Source organism: Apaloderma vittatum, unplaced genomic scaffold, assembly GCF_000703405.1.
Source record: "Apaloderma vittatum isolate BGI_N311 unplaced genomic scaffold, ASM70340v1 scaffold5345, whole genome shotgun sequence".
NCBI lineage: Eukaryota > Metazoa > Chordata > Aves > Trogoniformes > Trogonidae > Apaloderma > Apaloderma vittatum.
In genome coordinates this window covers 38,240-58,219 of record NW_009717604.1, presented here as the reverse complement: position 1 = coordinate 58,219, position 19,980 = coordinate 38,240, and the positions used below count along the sequence as shown (strand labels likewise).

Genomic DNA, 19,980 nt, shown 5'->3' with positions numbered 1-19,980 from the left:
CTTTCCCTTTGCTGCCTACTAAGTATTTGCTTCTATAAGTTTGACAGACTAGCTGGTAAAAACCCTGCACTGTACTTTCTCCACCAAGCAGCGGAGAAGGAGATTCAGGTTACAAAGATTTACTGAATAATTCCAGATCAACCTTTTTCTATTATTTGTTAAAATAACAGTCTTCTGTCATTTGAAGTTATCAATGGTTTCAAGCCATACTTGTCTCTATAAACTTAAGAGAAGCCAGCTTTTTTTGTAAGAACTCGCATATAATTTATTCAGAAATCTATATTCCCCCCCCAGTCTCCTCAACTGTAAAAGTATTCTCATTTTTTTTATAGTTCCAGAAATAAATTCTGGATTTCATATTCTTTGTTCACTGTGAATGCCATAAAATTATGGCAATAGGCAACTCCATCTTTGAAAAGTATTCTTTATGAATAATACCGCATGCCATGAAATGCTTTACAAAGGTATGCCAGCAGTATTTGGGTCAATCAAAATTCTTTTGCATGTGCTGCAAGGTATTTACAAAGAAAGAGCACCTCTTACCTAGGCCGTGTCTGTGTGTGGACATAGGAGGCATTATTGTCCAAACTTTGGTGATGGGGTTGAAACATTCAACGATGTTAGAAGTTTTCAGACCGTCTCTTCCTCCCACAATGTAGAGCTTGTTGTCAATTACTGCAACTCCAAACTGTAATCGTCGGCCATTCATAGTACCGATTTGTATCCAGCTGTTTGTCCTAAGGTCATATTTTTCAATTGTGGTGGTACCTGTTAAGAGTATTATGAGATAGCCATGAACTGATCAGTACCCAGCAGTCAGTAGTACAACCCAAAAACATTATTAAATTGTAGAACATTGAAATTCTGTGTGTGGACTTTTACTGTGACTCCCCAGAACTCTGGTCACAAAATGTGAACCTAGTGAGAAAGCTGCTTAAATTGCCTGCCTTTATGATCCTCAAATCTATGAAAACAAACTGGGGGCAAGAAAATGCAGAATTAAATGCCAGCAAATTTTTTAATACTAAAGCTTTTGGAGATAGGTTAAATCTGTTCCTCGTTTAAATAACATGGAGATAGTGATTTTGTGGTTTGGTTTGGGGTTTTTGTAGTTTTTTTTTTTAAATATTCGTTATCAATACAATACCTCACAGCTATGTACTCTTTATCCTTGCTTGTGCTTAAACTATTAGTGCCATCAAAACCAGAAAATTTATCTGTGTCTCTGCCTGTCTTCAGTTTTGGACCTGCATCTTCATGAACAGTTTGGATAATTCCCATTTTATGCTGGAGACAGGCAGAAGACCGAGCTGTGTGTAAGGACACATTTGGTTCCCTGAGGTTCACCTTTGCAGCAGCCTTGCAATACCTGCTTCTCTGCTCTAGTGTATAAGCTGTATTTTCAATTTTTTCAGGTCACTGAACCTGTAGTAACATTTTTACTGCAGCTATACATAAGGCTCTAGCTCTGTGCCATCCCAGACTGACACTTTTCCATGCACTGGCTCCTGTCAGTCACTCAGCAGCTGTAATTGCTCCTTTGAGAGCTGATTTAGCACAGCGGGGAGGTGGCTGAGTAACAACATGCCATACACCCTGGAGCTCAGCTTCAGCTCAACTGACGGCAACCAGAGGAGAAAAACAGAGCTGATTTCCTGCCTGTTCCTTGACTGGGATTTGAGACCAGAGAAACAGTATTTTCAGAAAAACAATGGGCAGTTAGTGGCTAAGGAATGATTTACAACAGCAAAACGACCATGCAATAAAGCTGAAGAGGAAGGTAGCATTTGGGTTTAAGACCTGCTCAGATCATCTACTGTGCTCAGTAAATTTAGTAAAGGAAGAGCTTATCTCATATCTTTTCTCTCCTCTATATCCTCTTCCAGATGCATAGAACTGGGAAAGTAACTACCAGATCCATCTGCAATCAGAGAAAGAAATTCTACTTTTTTTTTTCCACTTTCCTGTCTTTTGTTCTGAGCAACTGCAATTCTTGGACTGTCCTTTCCATTTCGTCAGTCCGTTCTCTCTGCTTTGCTCTGATTCCTTCTCATTTATTCTGTGCTAATACATGAGTGCCCCAAAGTTCTCAGCTTCAAAAGCACTAACTAAAAAACAGGAAAAATACATTAAACTATACGGTGTGCTCGTACCATACCCTGTAGGCTGTAATTTTTACAGAGACTGGAAGGTAGGTTTTGAAAGTTAATGTGTAATTGATGTTTCTCAAAATATCAGTAGTTCTTTGATCTTCTTTTGATCGTTTGAAGTCGATTTGACTTCCTATAGCACCTGAGATAAGCACAAGCCCAAACCTGGCTTTGCCTGAGTTCTCTTCATCACAGAAAGCGTGTTATTGCCAGAGGTGAGAGTTACTCCCTGCTCAGAGCTGTTCTTCCAGCTTCCAGTAGTCTCTTAGGTGCTGTTTCCTTTATCTCACAGTCCAGCCCAGACTCAAAGTATGAGTCAGAGCTGTAGAGGACAGCAGGGAGGAGGGGAAGTGCTGTTCTTCTCAACCATCAAAAGGCAAAAGTTCAAACAATTGGCTTTCTTCCAAGGCAAGAAGTAGAAGAGGCACCATCAGGAAGTGCAGATGTTGACTGAAATAGCCCTTTCTTTGCGTAACTTTACTGAGGAAAACCTATTAGAAAAGTTTATTCTTGATTTGGTAGAAGATACTTTAAAGATTACCCTGAATTCTTGATCGTTTTATATAATTCCTGAATGATCAGTATCGCCAGTGAGACTGCACTAATTGCTCCAGTTTAATTTCATTTTGCTAAATTGTCCTAAGAATGAGTGTTTTCATGTTGTGATGGCGATGAATGTGTATTTTGCACTTGGTTTGACTGCATGGAGGTAGTAAAGCAGCACCGCAAGATCTCTCATATAGGAAAAATCAGTCATCAGCAACTTTTTGCAAGCCGTGAAATGAACTAACTGCTTTGTGATTCTATTAAAAGTGAATTCACACAGCTAGAAGAAATACTGTTCAGCAAGTTGCTAGACTTTAAATTAATTACAGTTCTTTGGCTCCAAGCTGTGGATCTGAAGCTCAGGTTTCTGTAGAAAATAATATGATATACTGCCTGCTAAATAGAGCAGTGTAATGCATAAAGCTGTAAGCTGATTGCAGTTGTGGAAATCAAATAGTAAAAACTGAAATACAAAATGCTTAACTTTTCAACTACAAACCTGGAAAAAAATCTGATTATTGCATCTTGCAAAAAGCTACACATATTGTTGCACTCATGAAAAAGTAAAAATCTTTCCATCTAAAATTTTTTTAATAAGGATGGATAAGATTTAGCTAAGACATGTCTCTAGTTCAGCAATGCTTTTTAGTTTTATTTTCCTTCACTTTAAAATCTTTTCCAGCCTTCTACCTCTTGTCAAAAAATGGAGCACAGTCTTCTAAAAGAACAGTAAACAAATTCTGAAATTTTCAAGTCAAGATGATTTGTAAAGTCAGGCTATATTCACAAATTCTTACAAACCTTATTTTTAAAATCACCATTTGAATCAAACTTCTTTAATCTGCACTTCAAGGTATATGCATATCATTTAGAAACGTGCCATTCTTAGAAGAAGAAAAAGCATCAAACCCATAGGATTGTGTTTTGTGATTTATTGTTTTTTCTACCTTTTCATCCCTAAACTGCTGTTTTCCTAACAGACATCTTTAAATAATCCTCATATATTCTCTGGATGTCTGTAATACAATTAATTAATATAATTAAATTGATTTCTGAACTTACCTTTAGTGGCATCCATACCTCCTACAGCATAAAGCGCCCCCACCGTAGATTTTCTAGGCTTAGTTCGAGGACTCTGCATCATGGACCGCCTTTCTGGTAGAAGGTGGTACTTCATAGCCTCCATAAGAAGTTTCTGACACTCTAGGTCGTCTGCAAACATTGGACTATTTTCTAGATCGGCTAGCAACTAAGGAATGAAAAGTGAGGATCTTACATATAGCTAAATCATTACAATTGGATGCACTTTAGTAATTAAAACATTTGTAGCTACAAACGCTCATTTTTAGTTCATTTCTCACTCAACCTTTGCTGGGTACACTGCTTTAATGCAAGCAAAACAACATCAAGGTAGGGGAAAAAGTTTTTAAATGTGATGTCTTTGCTTTAATTCTCCTGCAAACTCTCTTATAACCTTCAGAAAAGGTTAAAATCACAAACATAGTCCTGCACCATCTGAATGCAGAACTTCTGATGTGAGTACAAGCAAATCTAACGTATAGCACTGGGCATCTCTGAATATTAGAATATATTAAAATACATTAAATATATTGTAAATTAAATACTTATGGTATTTTGATATGGAGGAGCTGTAGTGTCCTGATAGTCTCGACATTCCTATAAGCTTTTCTGGTGAGATACATAGAATCGTCTATGACACAGGTACAACAGTGTCAGCTTATTGTAAAACAGTATGTCCATCTCAGCAATAATCTAGATTCTTTTATTTTGGGGGACTTTTTACTGCAATAAAGAAATAAGTATTGTGCCTTGTCTATCCTGCAGTTTAATATATCTAAATAAGTATCTTTGCATGGTATCTAAGTTTCTGTGTTATTAGAGGATAAACTACTACCGTTGCTACCCAACAAACAGAAAAAGTGTTTTTGTAATACCACCAGACTGACATTTTTAGAGAGATAATTGTGAGCCTAATAATTACAATGGCATTGTGGCATTTTTTTAATTGATGTTCATAAATTATAAACATATCTACAGTTAAAAAAAACTAATAAATCACCAAACTTGGAACTTTTTCACAGACTTCTTTTCTCTGTCTAAATGATGTTTAATTCAAACAGTCTGCAGTTAAGTTCCGTGTTAGCCCTTCACATCCATACCTGAGGTGGAAGTAGTGGCAGCCTAATGTAAGAAAGGAGCATTCCCAGGTCTCGTTGCCGGTTTTGCAAGTCGTGCCTCACCCACATCATTAATGCCTGGAATATGGCTTCTTCATCTGGAACATTGATGTCATCGCTAGACAAGAGTTTTGCAATTTCATTAGCAGGGAGCAAAAGGAATTCCTGGTTTTTTATTACTTCTGTGAAGTGTTCCTAAAAATAAAAAAATAAAAAAAAATCAATGCACTGATAATTTTCGCAACTTGAAGTAACATTTTCTTAGATAACATAGGCTACAGTATAGGGAAATGCAACACATATTCTCAAGAATACTGAATCTCCTTGTATTATTTAAGGAAAGTTTTGGTTGTTCTTTGCTGCCTTGCAGAACTGAAGAATAATGCTCATCTTCACGCTACTGTGCTTACAGAGGTGTTTGTTGGGCTTCTTGTCAGTATGTCTTGTCTTAGGGATTTGCCACTGGCAGGCTTTTTTCGTCATTGTGATTAAAGACACTTCAAAGATGCAATGTGTATCTTAAGAATGCCAAATGGGCATTCAAATAAACTGTAACTCTTGTTACAGTCAGATTCAAAAGTTTTAAGCAAATTATCTTGGAACTTTCAGTCCTTTTGCAATGAGCTGTGCCAGTTGCTGGTTCTGTATGTCTGCTCTTAGTAACAGAATACACAGCAAGGGAAATTAAACTCATTTTTCTAACAGTATTTTCTATGATGTATGCTTGCTTGTGCTACTTCTAAAGGAAAAAAAAAAGAAATTTTGTCAAGAGAGATAAGGGAGTTTTGTTACTTGCAAAGAAACACATGTAGGAATTCACTTCTGTGTTTGAAATATTAGTTTCCATTTAGGTACCTGGAAGTAATATATCTGATCTGGGAACCAGATTGAAATAGGGCTGATGAAGAAATTTTGGTAACTGATATTTGTATTATTTGTTTTCAGTAACTCCTTTCAAGAATACCAAAGGCTGTAAATATAGAAGTATCAGTGATTAAAGGAGAAGTTAACTTTGCTCCGTTATGCATATCCTGCTTTAATATTTTGTGACATTCAGGGAAGAGGAACAGGAAGGCCACTCCACATTTAGTTACAAATATAGCACAAGTTGTTTATCAGAACAAGTTCTCTCTGCATGAAAAGATACCAGGCAGGAAAATGTTAATACTTGGCATCAGTGACTAAAGTGCTTGAAGGGGAAGGTCTCCATTGTGTCTGTTTTTATTGAATGGATGTGGTGTTTATAGCTGATTATCTTCTAAAAATATTTAAATACTTCTAGTTCATTTGAATGGTCCCTGTATTTACAGTTCAATGCTATGGTCTTTCCCCTAAGGTATGCATTTTGAAGTGGTTGAGGTTGGCATGAAACAAAACAGAATGTTTTGTTTATTGTCTTCCATAACACTGGTGTGTCTACACAATGTTATGATGTGTTGTTCTCCCAAGTTATTTTTGACATCACTTCAGGGGTTTAAAAGAAGATATTCTTTATGGTTATTTCAGAGAGGTGCACATTTCCTCTTCTACTTCTAGATTGTGGATGTGGATTCTCAATCTGTGTTGCACGTAAGATGCAGGAGGTGGTTCTAGAGGTGGAAATGGTCCCAGTTGTTTTCAGGCAGACGTAGTGTAAAGTCTGTACGCACAGGACTGCTCAGTCTCACGGGTTCATGGTGATCCCTCACATTCGTGTTCTCAAACACCAAACCGTCATTTCTGTGATGCACAGTTTTGAAAACTAGTGAAGGTGTAACTCCTGGGAAAGACTGGAGGATTCAAATGGTGAAAAAGTCTAAAGAAAACAGGCTTTCTTGTTGTCTGACATCATAAAATCATATGTTTAACCATGGGATCTTATTTCAGTTTTGCAGGACTCTGGACAAGGAATTTTAAATCCTTCAAGTTGATTCTTGTGTGCTAGGGATGGTGGCAGAAAAGAAGAAACAGCAGAGCGGTGGAAGTTTCTGATTTTGACTTTGTATAGAATTGTGTGGGGCAGCAAGGACAACGAGTGAACCTCTGTCTTAAATGCCTCTTATTGAACTTGAAAATATAAAAGGAATCCAGATTGTTACTAAAGAAACCATTCATTAGTATGACAGGAGGAAGCATAACCAGTGCCCTCAATCTACACGTGCCACTCCTTTATTTCAGCGTGTGGAAGTGTGCAATCGCTTTCTGGATTTCTCTCAGCATTATGAAGCCTCTAAACTGGTTTTTAACATGCTACACTAACATTTCAAGCATAAAGCTGCCATGTGTCTCCTAACAAGTAGTTCTTTTTATATCTACTTAGCTGTAGCAGTTGATATTCTTTTTGTGTTCAAAGTTGCTATAGCACATCTTGTTGCCCTGAATATTTATCTCTTGATTTGGTTTCACAGCAAGTTATCTTGCTTCGCTGTTTCCCACGCTCTGAATATTCATTTCTTGCTTTGAGCCAGAGGAGGATTATGCTCCAGTCAGGAATGTGCTTCTTTTCAGTATTCCAAATCTTTCCTGAACATTCTTTATTTTGGCTCTTTTTCTGTGTGTCTTGCCTTGAAATCAGCTTTAGAATTTTCTTTGTGTTGAACCAAATGCCTAAGAATGGGCCATTGCCATTTGCCTCTTGACATTAGCCATGTTAAGGCTAATTTCTTGTATTTTGGGGGGAAAGAAATACATACCTACTGAAAATTTGCATTTGGTAAGTATGTCTTTCTACAAGGAGTCTGAAACAGGAAACAACGGAACTGAGTGTTTTTCTAAGCATGCTTTTCTCTTCTTCCAGTACTTGTGTAACAGTCACAGCGGTTAAATTTCACTTTGGAGACTGAGCTGTGCAGAGCTGTCCCCACGTCAGGGACTTGACAGAACTGACCCTGCCAGCATTGGAAGAGCAGAGCCCCTGCTTCAGTTTTGGAAAGAGCAGCAGCCCTGAGCCCTGCTCAGCTGGCTCAACTTCACCAAAGCCCATATGTTTTCTGGGAGATTATGGTCACTTGCTGTCATCATTAGAATTGCAAAGCAGTTCAATTGTCCCTCTTACCATGGTGTACGTGTGGGCCACCTTCAGGAGCTCCGTGCAGCCCTGAGCATCTCCGAAAGAGCGGATCCCCAGGCAGTTGGAAGGATGGAGCTGCTTCATGAGGAAGCTGCAACACACCTCAATAACCTGGGATAGCTGGAGAAGACAAGCTGCAGCTAGCAAACTTTCTATAGTGTCTTCCTTTAACTCTAGAATACCTGTGCAGTTTGCATATAGGAGGGGAAAAAAAGTTTCGTCATTTTCTTCATCATTTTTATTACTTTAAAGCTTCCCACTCCCCAATTTTTCTCCCCTGAAAATTTTTGAAAAGGTATGCTGTGATTCACAAATCTGCTGAAGGATTCTTTAAACATACTTTTTTAACAGACTTAAAGGATTTGGTGGATTTTGAATACAGTGATCAGAACATCTTTGTTGGAGCTTTAACACTATTAGATTTCATTTTTCCTGGAAAAAATTAAAATAGAAAGGTATGATTAGAGAAAAACCTTTCCTGAAATTCATATAATAATTCATAAGAATATATAGAATAAGTTTATATTACATACAAGAACTTCCATATCCATAGTTAGGAAGTGTCAGCATTGTGTGCAGGAAACACGATTTCTTCCATTGTAAACTTGTGCATTTACATTTTTAATGATGTGAGAATTTTGTTGTTTATGGATAGACTGGAAGGTGTTTATTTAATAAGATCTTCCATTTTTGTTGCTGAATAGATGGTTCAATTCCCTAGCTGATACACCATGCTAAAATCCTATTCTGAAAAAAAGAGCCACTGGGGCTTTTATGACTGCATTTTCCATTTATCATGACAACATCCAATTTCCTCAGAAATTTCTTTTCCAGCTTCTTCTGTGGAAGGATGATACACACCATCTCCACTTAACACGTGGAGAACGGTCGTATTGGGAAATTACAGTCAAAATTATCATCAGAGTAGAACTCTAAGAGGTTTCTTCACCCAAGTTCGTTTATTTATTTCAGTAGAATATGTAAACAATTCTGAAAGTTATCATTGTTGTCTCTGAAAGTCACCTTTTTATTTCACTACCTAGGAAAAAAGTAGTGCTTGGTTTAGACGCTTGGATATTATCACATGAAAAGCTATGGCGGAGGCAGTAGGAAAATTCAGTTTTCCATAGCAGTCTCCAGCAGTGTTACCTTAACACAGTCCAACTCTTCCTAATGTCCTTTGCCTTGTAAGTTAAATAATACCTTCCAACTTCTGCAAGAAATGAGGAAGGGCTGGCAGGGTGCAGAATAGAGCAATGTTTGGGGTTGGTTTTCACTCTACAACTCAGAAGAGTTGCTGAATGTATATAGCAAGACTGGTACATGTTCTTGTTAATGAAGATTGCAATATAATGTCTCAAACCAAAGATTTCTGGAAATCCTGATTTCACAAGGAAATCTGCACTATTTCATAGTCTGATATTTCCTTTTGCAGTCTCATATATGTTCTTTCATGTGATTTTGCATTAAATAAGCTGAAAGAGATGAAATTTAATCAAGAGGAACCATGTGGACACCACCTGGCATGGCAGGGAGGTTGAAGGTAGATGATCTTTGAGGTCCCTTCCAACCCAAATCATTCTATGGTTCTTTGCACTTGTAGCAACCTATTTCCCTGGATAATGTGTGCTCAGTCATTGTCGTGGTATTGCTGCGTTACAGATGTTATGCAGCATTGGCTCTCACCCCTATATTTACTCTCTTATTTGCACCTAAAAATGGAGTCTATTTTGTGTAGAAAAACTTGTGTTTCTGACCTGGGTTGCAGATCACTTAACCTTCTCAAGATTTCTCTCCTTATGCAACAGTCCAGATTTACAAAGTGCTTCATCTAGCAAGTGAAGAAGTCTCCTATTATTAACATATATGATGTGATGACAACAGGGTGAATATAATTGGGTCTTTGTTTTACTTTGATCACTTGGAGACAAAAAAATTAAGCCCTTTTAAAGCACTATAAAAATATTAATAGATACCTGCGATGCATCTTCTAACCTCCCTGTCTCAATATTGAACCTCCCCATCTGTTTCAATATTGAAATTGTGTTATTTCCTTCAAAAGCAAACAAGGAGTGTCCTGTGTGGGATATCAGATGGCAGGGGTGTAGTGGATGTTATAGTGAATAGTGGTTAGCTGAGGAGATGGTTCAGTTTACAGTTCATAAATTCAGAAAGCTGTTATTCTGTTCTGTTGTTACTTAATGGGGGGGTAATTTTCAGTTTTTTAATTTTGGAACATTTTTTGGTCACAGAACTGCACAGCTTAGTAGGGGAGAAAGGGTTTCCCTTTAATGATTCTGGCTGGAGCTGCTGCTGTCTGCATTGAGAGGTTTGCCAAATACCAGAACGTGCAGAATTCCAGAAACTGCATAGGTTTGAATGATCTGGATATTGCTAATTGTAATATATACTACTATAGTGGTCATGTTCTACAACTTTTTTTTTTTTTTTCCCCTGTTCACTATAGAGGGGACAAAACGGATTTCACAGACTTTGACTTGGTCTTTTTTGACTATTTGGTTCAATTGTTTCAGACTCAGCAATGCTGAAAATGAGGAAAAATAAATTAGGGGAAAAAATATATATATATGGCATTCTGCTATTGTTTAATTTCATTAAGCTAAAAGCACTATAATTTTTCAGGACAACATAAGTAAAGCTTTTTCAGAGTGTGTTGGCGCTTTCTCTTGGAAAAAGTTGGTGTACTCGTGGGTGTGATCATATTCCTGTTTTCCTCTGATTAATCCTACTCAGGAGCCTTGAATAAGACAAGTAACTCTCACCCAGGCAGGCCATTTCTATAGCTACCCATGACAGGCAAGTTCATAGGACACTGTTCTGCAAAACAGGCTTTTTTGTCATTAAATTTTCTGAAATAATTTGCATTTACTTAAAGAAAGATGTCCAACATGAATTCCTATGTTAGCTTTTCTCCATATCTTCTAGAATAAGTTATTATATAAATCAGTAGTATTTATTCCTCCTCTCTAGAGAAAAGTTTACATCACGTGTGCATGATTTATACAGGTATTTATGTACTAGTATGAAATGGGAGAAGGGGCAATTAGGTACGTATTGAGTAGATTTTTATCTTCTTTTACAACGATGATGTGGGCAATGGGGAAGAACTACCTGTGTAGGCGTAGCGCACCAAAGCTTTCAGTGCATCAGGGTCCACTCCCTCCATCTTGATCTCCTCTTGTTTGGCTTCACGCACATCGTTAGTAAACATTGCAGCAAAATAGTCAGACACTGCACTGAGAACCAGCCTTGAAAAAAGAACATTTTAGGAGGACTGCAAATTACATCATATTCTCAAAAGCAAGCATGAAATTCAGTATTATTATATAATAAATTGTGTGTGCAATAGAAACCTCTTTAGCGTTGAATTCAACTCTTGTGGCAGTGAGCAATAAAGTCTAAGGGGTAATTAGCAATCTAATTTTCTTCCATAGTGCTTGTTTGGGCAGATCTTCACTGGTCTCACTAGAGTTTGACAACAGCAAGAAGGGAAGATGGGCAGTATCAGTGCTCCAGAGTTGAATTCCATTTTATTTGAAATGTAGAATAGGAAATGATCGCATCATTTTATTTGAAATGTTGAATAGGAAATGATCGCATCATTTTATTCTGCTGTTAATTAATGTAGAATAGGAAATGATCGCATCATTTTATTCTACTGTTAATTATTGTCCTAATTACAGTAACTATTCATTCTTAACTAAACAGGGTAGGCATTTGGACATTTCAGGCTTTGAAGCCTGGGAGACGTACCTGTGAGCTGGAATCTTTTGGTCTCCAACTATGAGGAGGACATCACACAGCTGCTTCTGCTGCAGGTAATTTTCCATTTTGCGGAAAGTTTGCTCAGCGTGGTTCGTAGAGTGGAAATACTCATCTGAGCCATTGGTGTTCATCCCAAGCAGCGAGCCGCTGGTTGTTGACAGCCTGCAAGGCCAAGGAGGGGTGCGAAGCGTGGAGCTTTAGAAATGCTGATTACAGTCTTCGCGTAGTTTTTGTTCAAATGGCAACACAGAAATGTTTCAAGTTGTAAAATCTCTTGGGAACCTGGTCTTGCTATGCCCCCTTCTACTTTTTCCTGTTTGCTATCTGCAAGTTTTGCTTTATTAAGGGGCCGGTTAGCTCAGTCAGTTGAGCGTGGCGCTAAGAATGCCAAGGTTGCGGGTTCGATTCCCGATCAGTCCCCATGTGTTGCCTGATCTACTCAACAGGTGGCGTCCCTGGCGGCAGGGAGGTTGGGTTAAATGATCTCTAAGGTCCCTTCCAGCCTAGGCCATTCTGTGATTCCATGATAAGGCTCACACAAGCTGGAGTTCCCTACAGAATAGGTAAATACCAAACCTGTTCTCCTGTGATACTAATAGCTAAAATATCACGTGATGTGAAATTTTGAATATTGCATGTCTTTAGGTCTGGCTTCATTTTCTCTTTGTACACTGAATTGCTTTACTAAGTGGGAATGAATCAGAAGACAATTTCACAAGGACCATATAATTCTAGACAATTTACCAAACTAAAAGCGGATGAAATCAGTAGAGCTTTTAGAATCTGCACACAAATAATAAAGACAAACTATTTTCTCTGCCTTTTTAGGGCAATGCACAGTATAAACGTATTTCTCCCACTCTAGAATTCTGTTAGATGTCCCACTTAAAGTACCTATACAGGGTTTTTTAAGGCATAATCCCTTACTGCCTTTTAATATGGACTATGTTGCAGGTTGAGATGTGTTTTCTATATTTTCTTTAAGAATATTTATTTTTATATTAATTTGGTTTTAGTAAAACAGTAATGCATTGGTTGATTCACATGTATATCACATATCTTGAAAATGCTGCAACTTCAACACTATTTTAAAGATTTTTGTAGAAAAATCTTTTCTCAGTTTATTATCATAGATTATTAAAATGTAAAGCACCTGGGTTTTTTCAGTTTTCCAGCCCAGCTAAGAAATAATGGCAGCTGGTTCATTAAATTTACTGGTTGTCTTTGGCACTGTTAATGCATATTCATAAATGATTAGGAGAGATAAAATCTCTTTGTGAAATTAACCTATTAAGTTTAGCAGAATAATGGATTAAATTCACAACTGAACATCTAGTTCAGAAAATATAAAAATAAAAGTGGGTAAATCAGATCAAGTCCATAATATTATCAGAAAATAGAGATAAATTAGATCATACATGTTCAAAGATCATACCTCATGAAAGAGCTAATCAGAATTCAAAGGAAATAATTAGAAATCAAATTATAACGTAATATTGAATTGAGACAGTAGATTTTTCTATCCCCTCTGCCATGCGAGAAGGTTCCTATATGTCCGTGCTTTTCAGAACGGTGCAGAACAAAATCACGGTTGTTATGTGTGTCTAGGGTCTTCCAGTCATATCTCTTTTTTTTTTTTTTATCTAAAAATCTATCCGCATGAAGTTTTCTGGATTTCTGCGCTGCATTTATCGACATGCCACAGCCTATTTGAAATACGCCATCTTTTGGACACTTGCATGTCAAAGCCCTTCAGATCCTCGGTACATTTGGCTCCTTTTGGACACACCAGGGGTCAATATATTCACTCGGGGCTGGCCCTGCCGGACTCACTGGACGGGCAGGATCATTTCCAGTCTGCAGAGACACGTTACTCCCCGTGTACCTCGTCGTCTGGGGCGTATGTACGTGTCGCCAGCAGAGCTGGCGCATGTGAAATCTTTGGATGGATGGTGCATGGGCACAGTTTCTGTCCAGGCAATCTCAAATTATACTACTCATTGCAAACACGTTACGATACGAGCGCTATAAACTCTCTAGTTTTCTTTTGAAGCTCTTCATTCCCATTTCAAATGCATTTTCTTTTCTCTTTTTAAAGAAAAAGGGGCAAATCAAGTTCACCTATAATGTGTGTCCTTTGTAGTTTGCAGCTTACAAAAATTAATTTGTCTCAGTGAGTTTAATGACTGTACTTTTTTATTTGTTTTCCTTCAATGCTTCATTGAAAATGGAGAAGCTGCAAGATTGGATTATATGCTCATTAGTTTTGCATCAGCTACTTCACGCCAAATTCATATTCCATAACATCCGTGTTTTCCTATTTGTATCTTGAGCCTTCTTTAATGATATTTTTTTCAAAAAAACCCTTTCTTCAGATTCATTATATCCCCTCTAAATACTGTATTTAAGGATGTGTTACATTGCACTTATCCTTGATGTTTGTGGAAATCAACTAAAGTAATACCCAACCAGCCCTACAGCAAATACCCGGTACTAGTATCTCGGAACAAATAATTTCCCATAGTGTGTATATATTTGTAGTTAGAACAATAATTTTTAAGATACACATACTTACAGAGAGACTTAAATATTATTTCCTTTGGTTCTGGGTATGTTTTTCACGTGTTTTATAGCATGACCTTTAACTACAGCAGAAATACCACTAACATAGTTAATTATTTCAAAGAAAAAGGTCTTCAGAGACCAAAAAGTACTGGAAGCAAAGAATATGCTCCATTAACTTTGTTAATATTATAATTGCTGCTTTATCTTCCACAGGCAATTCAAAATGTTAGATATAGTATATTATGGAAAGGAAAAATCAAATTCAAAGAAAAATATTTATTTTTTTTTCCTTAGAGGGCTCTAATATTGAACTTCAGAATATAGTACTGGAGATGAGAGAACTAAAGACAGAGATTAAAGTGTCTTAAAGAAGTCAGTAAAAATATCCTTCAGACTGATGTCTTTATTTTGAATTATAATAGGGGATACTGTGGACTGTAATACAAAGATGGGCAAGCCAGCTGCAGATACGTTAGTATGAATATGACTACCTGTCATATCTTGTTGTGTGTGGTGTGGGTTAATGTGTTGAGAAAAACAAATTAAGAGAACTCAAGGTTCATGTGAACCTACTCAGGAAACATATAGAAAATGGAGAAATATTTGTTTTCTATAAAATATATAGAAGTTTGGACAAACAAAATGCAAATACTGAGTAATAAAAGTTTCTGTAAGTGTATTAGCCCTGTGGCAACCACGTTTTTCACTCAGTCTGGAGGGAAAGTTATCAATGAGCTGTTCTGAAGAATTAGAAACCCCAATTGCTTAATGTCATCTTTGCATTCCTGTTCACTAGATGTGCTGAGTTGTGTTAACACCGTTAGCATTAGTAATAATGGCTTAAGAACATGGATTAGCTTTGAGGGAGCAGAGATAAATCTATATTTAAATGGCTCCAAAGTAGCTGAGCTCTATGAATTTCATCTTAGGTAAAGACCCAAGGGAGTTTTCCTGAAAGGATTTGTGAGAGATAGTGAAAATATAGTACAAAGGAAGAAACAAAAAGTTGTGAAGTAGACAATATAAACTGAAAACCTGAAGAAGTTATCTAAAAGGATTAAGCATCTAGACAACAAGAAGGAGATAAATACCAGCCAGCATGGCTGTTCAGAACGAATCATGTCATAACCATTTTAATTTTTTTTTTGACAAGATAACAGATCTTACTGGGAGAAAAACATTAGTTGTCAGAAGTCATCTTGACTTTGGGATGACTCCCGACACTATTTCACATGACATTTTCCAAATCGAGCTAGGATGGCACGTTTAAGCGTAATGTACACGAGACACAAGTAACTTGCATAGCTGCACTAGGAATTTATCAGGGATTCACTTGCAAAGGCAGACGATGTTCTGAAGGCATTCCAGGCAATTTCTGCTTTTGCTCCACTTTTTTATTACAGGCAAGCATATGATAGAAGCTTTTACTTTGCAAAGACCTGCTCACACTTGTGTGTGAATAATTGCCTGAATGAAACACAGGCTAAGAAATGACAGTTGAGGTAACAGCTAGATTATGCTGGATCCCAACCAAGCTGTGACTCAAAAATGGTGTTGTGGAGGCAAAATTTCATGATTTCTTTGATCAGGAGAGTTGATGTGATGAGTTTTTTCATTCATTCCACGCCTACACTTCTTTAAATTTTTGAATTACTTTCTTTTATTTTCTTTCTTCTTAAAGTACTCTTCAATAATCAGTATGGGACTCTTCATTAATCAGTATATAATGGATAAATTCATTTTTTCCTCATTATTTAATTAGGATATGATAAAGCATAAATGTCATTAATTTGCCATGTGGTCTTTAAAAGTCAGTATGTTCTTAAAGTGCCTCATTAACCGTGCCTATGGCCAAAAACCAGAAAGCAAACCTGATGATAAGGAAGCTTAGAAGGACACTATTGCATAAAAACCAGGTGATGAGGTGCAGTGGGTTAATTTTATTGTTCTTGATATTATTCATACTCTTATTTGTACCTATTTAACCCACTATAATATTTGTGAAATTGAATTTAATCAAGTAACTGCTCAGTTATCAGCGATAAAGATTTTGATTTTGAGTGACCTTACCCCTGCACTGTAAATCACACCAGCCATTAGCAGCAAACTGGATACCAGTTAGAGATTGGACCTCCCAAGGACTTCAGCGTAGCTGAAAGCACCAACGTGACTTCAGCTCTGTGGTGACAAAACTGCAGCTTCGTCAATTCAGTTTGTTTGTGCAGCAATATTTACAAGGCACCTCATCATTATTTTTTTTTGTCTCTCTCTCATTTGATTCTGCTTACTGAAGAAAACTGGCATCAGCCCCTGCGCGGGCAGACTCTCTCCTGTGCAGCTGTTGGAGCTCTGACCCTCGGTCTGTCGGGCAATGTCGTGGGGCTGGAGATGGAGAGATGCTGTTTTCCCGTGCAAAATCACAGGACCAGAGCACCTGATCGAGATAAAAATATTTCCCTTAGGAAGCCGTGTCTGAACACAGATAAAAGAATGATTAAGTTGATGCACCTGTACTAATTGCTTGATGCTCTGATTGTACCACACCCTAAGTGTCCCGAACTCTGCCTTAAAATCGTGAGTCCAATTGTCACCTTTATTGTTTATTCTTTAGAAATGCAACAGGTAAAGGTTGTGTTGAAGTTTTTAGGATATGGGGAAAAAATTTTGATCAAAAAGAGTACAGAAAATTCTACTGTGTGTTGATGGCCGTGGATGTAGTAACATTAACGTGAGGTAGTAACAATGACAGAAAAAGATGCAGCAAATAAAGAAATAAGCAATCAAATGTATAATTATTTAAGTTAATGGGAAGACTGCTGACCTATATAAATTGAAAGTTCATACTGAAAAATCCTTTGGAAATTGGGGCTCTTGAAACTGCCTGGGTTTAGTAATTTTTTTTTTATTGCTAATATTAACATAAACCTGTCACTTTTCTCAGCTGGCATTAGTAAAAATAACTTTTCCCATTTGGGATTACGAGTGTAAGTGTGCATATCATTAAACTCAGGAGCTTCAGCATAACACTGAAAGTGCTGTAGCTGTTTTGAGTCTGGTTCTTCCCCCCAGTCATGATAATGTACAGATGAATGCCATTATAATTCATATCAGGGTGACTTCAGGTTATGATATTTTGAATTCTCCTGTGAATAGAAAGCATGTATTTGGTGGGGTAATTTCACCTGAAAACAAAGGCTGCAACCAAACCACAGAGCCCCCGAGCACTGCTCAGCCCTTTATGCTTTTTGTCAGCTGTGGCCTCATCGTGATTTCATGTTACAAAGAGGAGTAGATCCAAACCATCTCCCCAGTAAGCTCTTTTCCTTTGGAAATTCTATATGTGCTTTTTTAACGGAGAAGGTTAATTCTAATGCTATTTTCCAGGCTCACTCCAGTGCAGATTGTTCTTATTAGCGCAGGTGCTGCCTCAGTTGTTGATCTTTTGCTATGAGGAAGACGCTTTGTTGAAAGCTTCATGCATTCTTTTCCTGGCATCTTGTGTCTACACTAGAGTTTTACGCTCACGATTTGCTTTATACAGATAATTAAGAGATGAGATATTCCTGCGTACGTAGAAAGGAGTTTCTGTAATTTATTACTGTGTAAAAGCACAGTAAGATCTGTCAAGATCTTCTTTGGTTGCAATATAACACTAAGTGAATCACTTCTGTTCAACTGCTGAAGACAAATATTTAAAAATTTCACTATTCAAAATTTCGCTATTCAGAAGTCACTGTCTGGGGGATTTTATTCCTGAGATTTTAGGGCTCACTCAGCAATTTATTGCAGATCCAGTCACAAGTTTCCCAAGATATTCAAATTAGGAGTCAACTGGCCTCCTCTTACGTCAGAACAATAGGTTGGGAAAGGCCATGGAGCAAGTCCTGTTGGCCTCCGGGGCTTTGCGTGCTGTGTCCCACATTGCTTTCCCAAAAAGGCTCCTCCGCTGGGAGCAGAACCCACAGCTCCGAGGGAGACGCCCCAAGTCATGGCCTGAACAAAAAGGTTTCTGGTGAGCTGGTTTAAGTTGTTGAATTCCCTGAAACGACCATAGGAGCAAAAATCAGCAAATCCTTCTTCTGATATTTGATGGCCGTTGAGTTACACAGTAGAACTAGGGACATCATCATAGTGACCTGTCCGTGTCAAAATGTATAATATAGTAGTAGTTTTCAGTTTAAATAATGGTTTTCTTTCTGATTCAGACTAATCACAATATTAAACTTTACTATAAACATTATAATGACATGACTAAACCCACTTATTTCCATAGCATGAGATACTTTCTTAAAACTTGGAGCTCTAACAACATCTAATCAGTCTGGAGAGCACACTGCACGTGAATGGCTTATTATAGTAGATATATCTCTATATTCAATGATGAAGTGTCTCAGGCAAGTCATTTAAATTAATACTATCTTAAATCACCTTTAAAGATAATCGTCCTCCGGTAAAATTAACGCTATGTTCATTTACATTGTGTAATAGAGAATAATTAAGTGAAAAGTTTCAGGTAAAAAGAAATTGGAGTATGTACGTTACTATCTTAAAATTAAACTTTGTTCTGGTTGTGCTAAATGTGGCAGCGGATACTTATCTCAAGTACCAATGTGCCTTCTTTCTCAAAAAATAAACAAGGCTTGAGTTTGCTTTTTACTCTTTGTTTGCACATGTGTAATAGTTCTTACCTTACTATTCATAGATAGATAATAGATAGAGATAGATGATATAGGTATAGATGATAGATATAGATATAGATGATATAGATATAGATTAGCTATAGGTATAGATATAGATGATATAGATATAGATTAGATATAGATATAGATTAGATATAGATGTAGCTATAGATATAGATAGATATAGATATATCTGCCCCGATAATTACACAAGGTTAAGCAGATATCATATAAGGAAGTTGTAAAAATCGAATTACAGACCCTGAATCTTGCTTTGTAGCTGTGGCTTATCAGTAATAAAATCAGTTTCCGTACACTGATAGCAACAGAGCTAACTTAACCTAGTATTTTCTGCTCAAACTTTCAGATACTGAGGTAGGAAATGGCAACTTCATAGCAACTGAAGACGTTAGCCATAACGTTATTTATACCAATGATGATTAGGACCTGCAGTTATGATTTATTTTAGCAACTAAAAGCCTATCCTTTTCTTTGAACTAGCCTGCTTGGCCATGAATTCACTGATTCAACCATTTCCTGCAGAAGAAGGAAGTATTTCCTTGCACGGTAATATTGTACGTCTGGCATGGGGAATATTGTTGTGTAATCCATTTTAAAACAAAATTATGTTTTAACTACCATTCATTTTTTCCTAAAACAAACAAAAAAATCAATACCAAGTCATTATACATAGAAATTTACCATGCAGGATGTGAATTTCTGTGCAATTTATGAGGAAGAGTTCATTGTCTTGATTAACACAGACTCCAACAGTACAAGAAACGTTCTGCAGTTGTCACTGCAATGCGTGATTTCTAACCTAACATTTATATTACATGATTATACTGGAGGGGAATTAAAAGTCATGAAGGAGAAATTCAGTGAGACTGACTACTTCTTGCTCAACTTCCTTGTAGCTAGTGATAATACCATTAGATAATTTAACATCATCTTTCTAAAGAACAAAAAATGACGTGGCCGGAAGGCATGATAGAGCACCATCCCCA

At 37.2% G+C, this 19,980-nt stretch overlaps 1 protein-coding gene across 1 annotated transcript in view; it reads right to left on the bottom strand.

Moving 5' to 3' along the window:
- LOC104274358 (kelch-like protein 4) overlaps nt 1-19,980 on the bottom strand; it is a 40,301-nt gene that overhangs the window by 6,670 nt on the left and 13,651 nt on the right. The window contains 6 exon segments of the mRNA XM_009869964.1: nt 544-768; nt 3,759-3,945; nt 4,877-5,089; nt 7,929-8,125; nt 11,076-11,212; nt 11,718-11,891. Of these exon segments, the coding sequence (XP_009868266.1) occupies nt 544-768; nt 3,759-3,945; nt 4,877-5,089; nt 7,929-8,125; nt 11,076-11,212; nt 11,718-11,891 (1,133 nt within the window).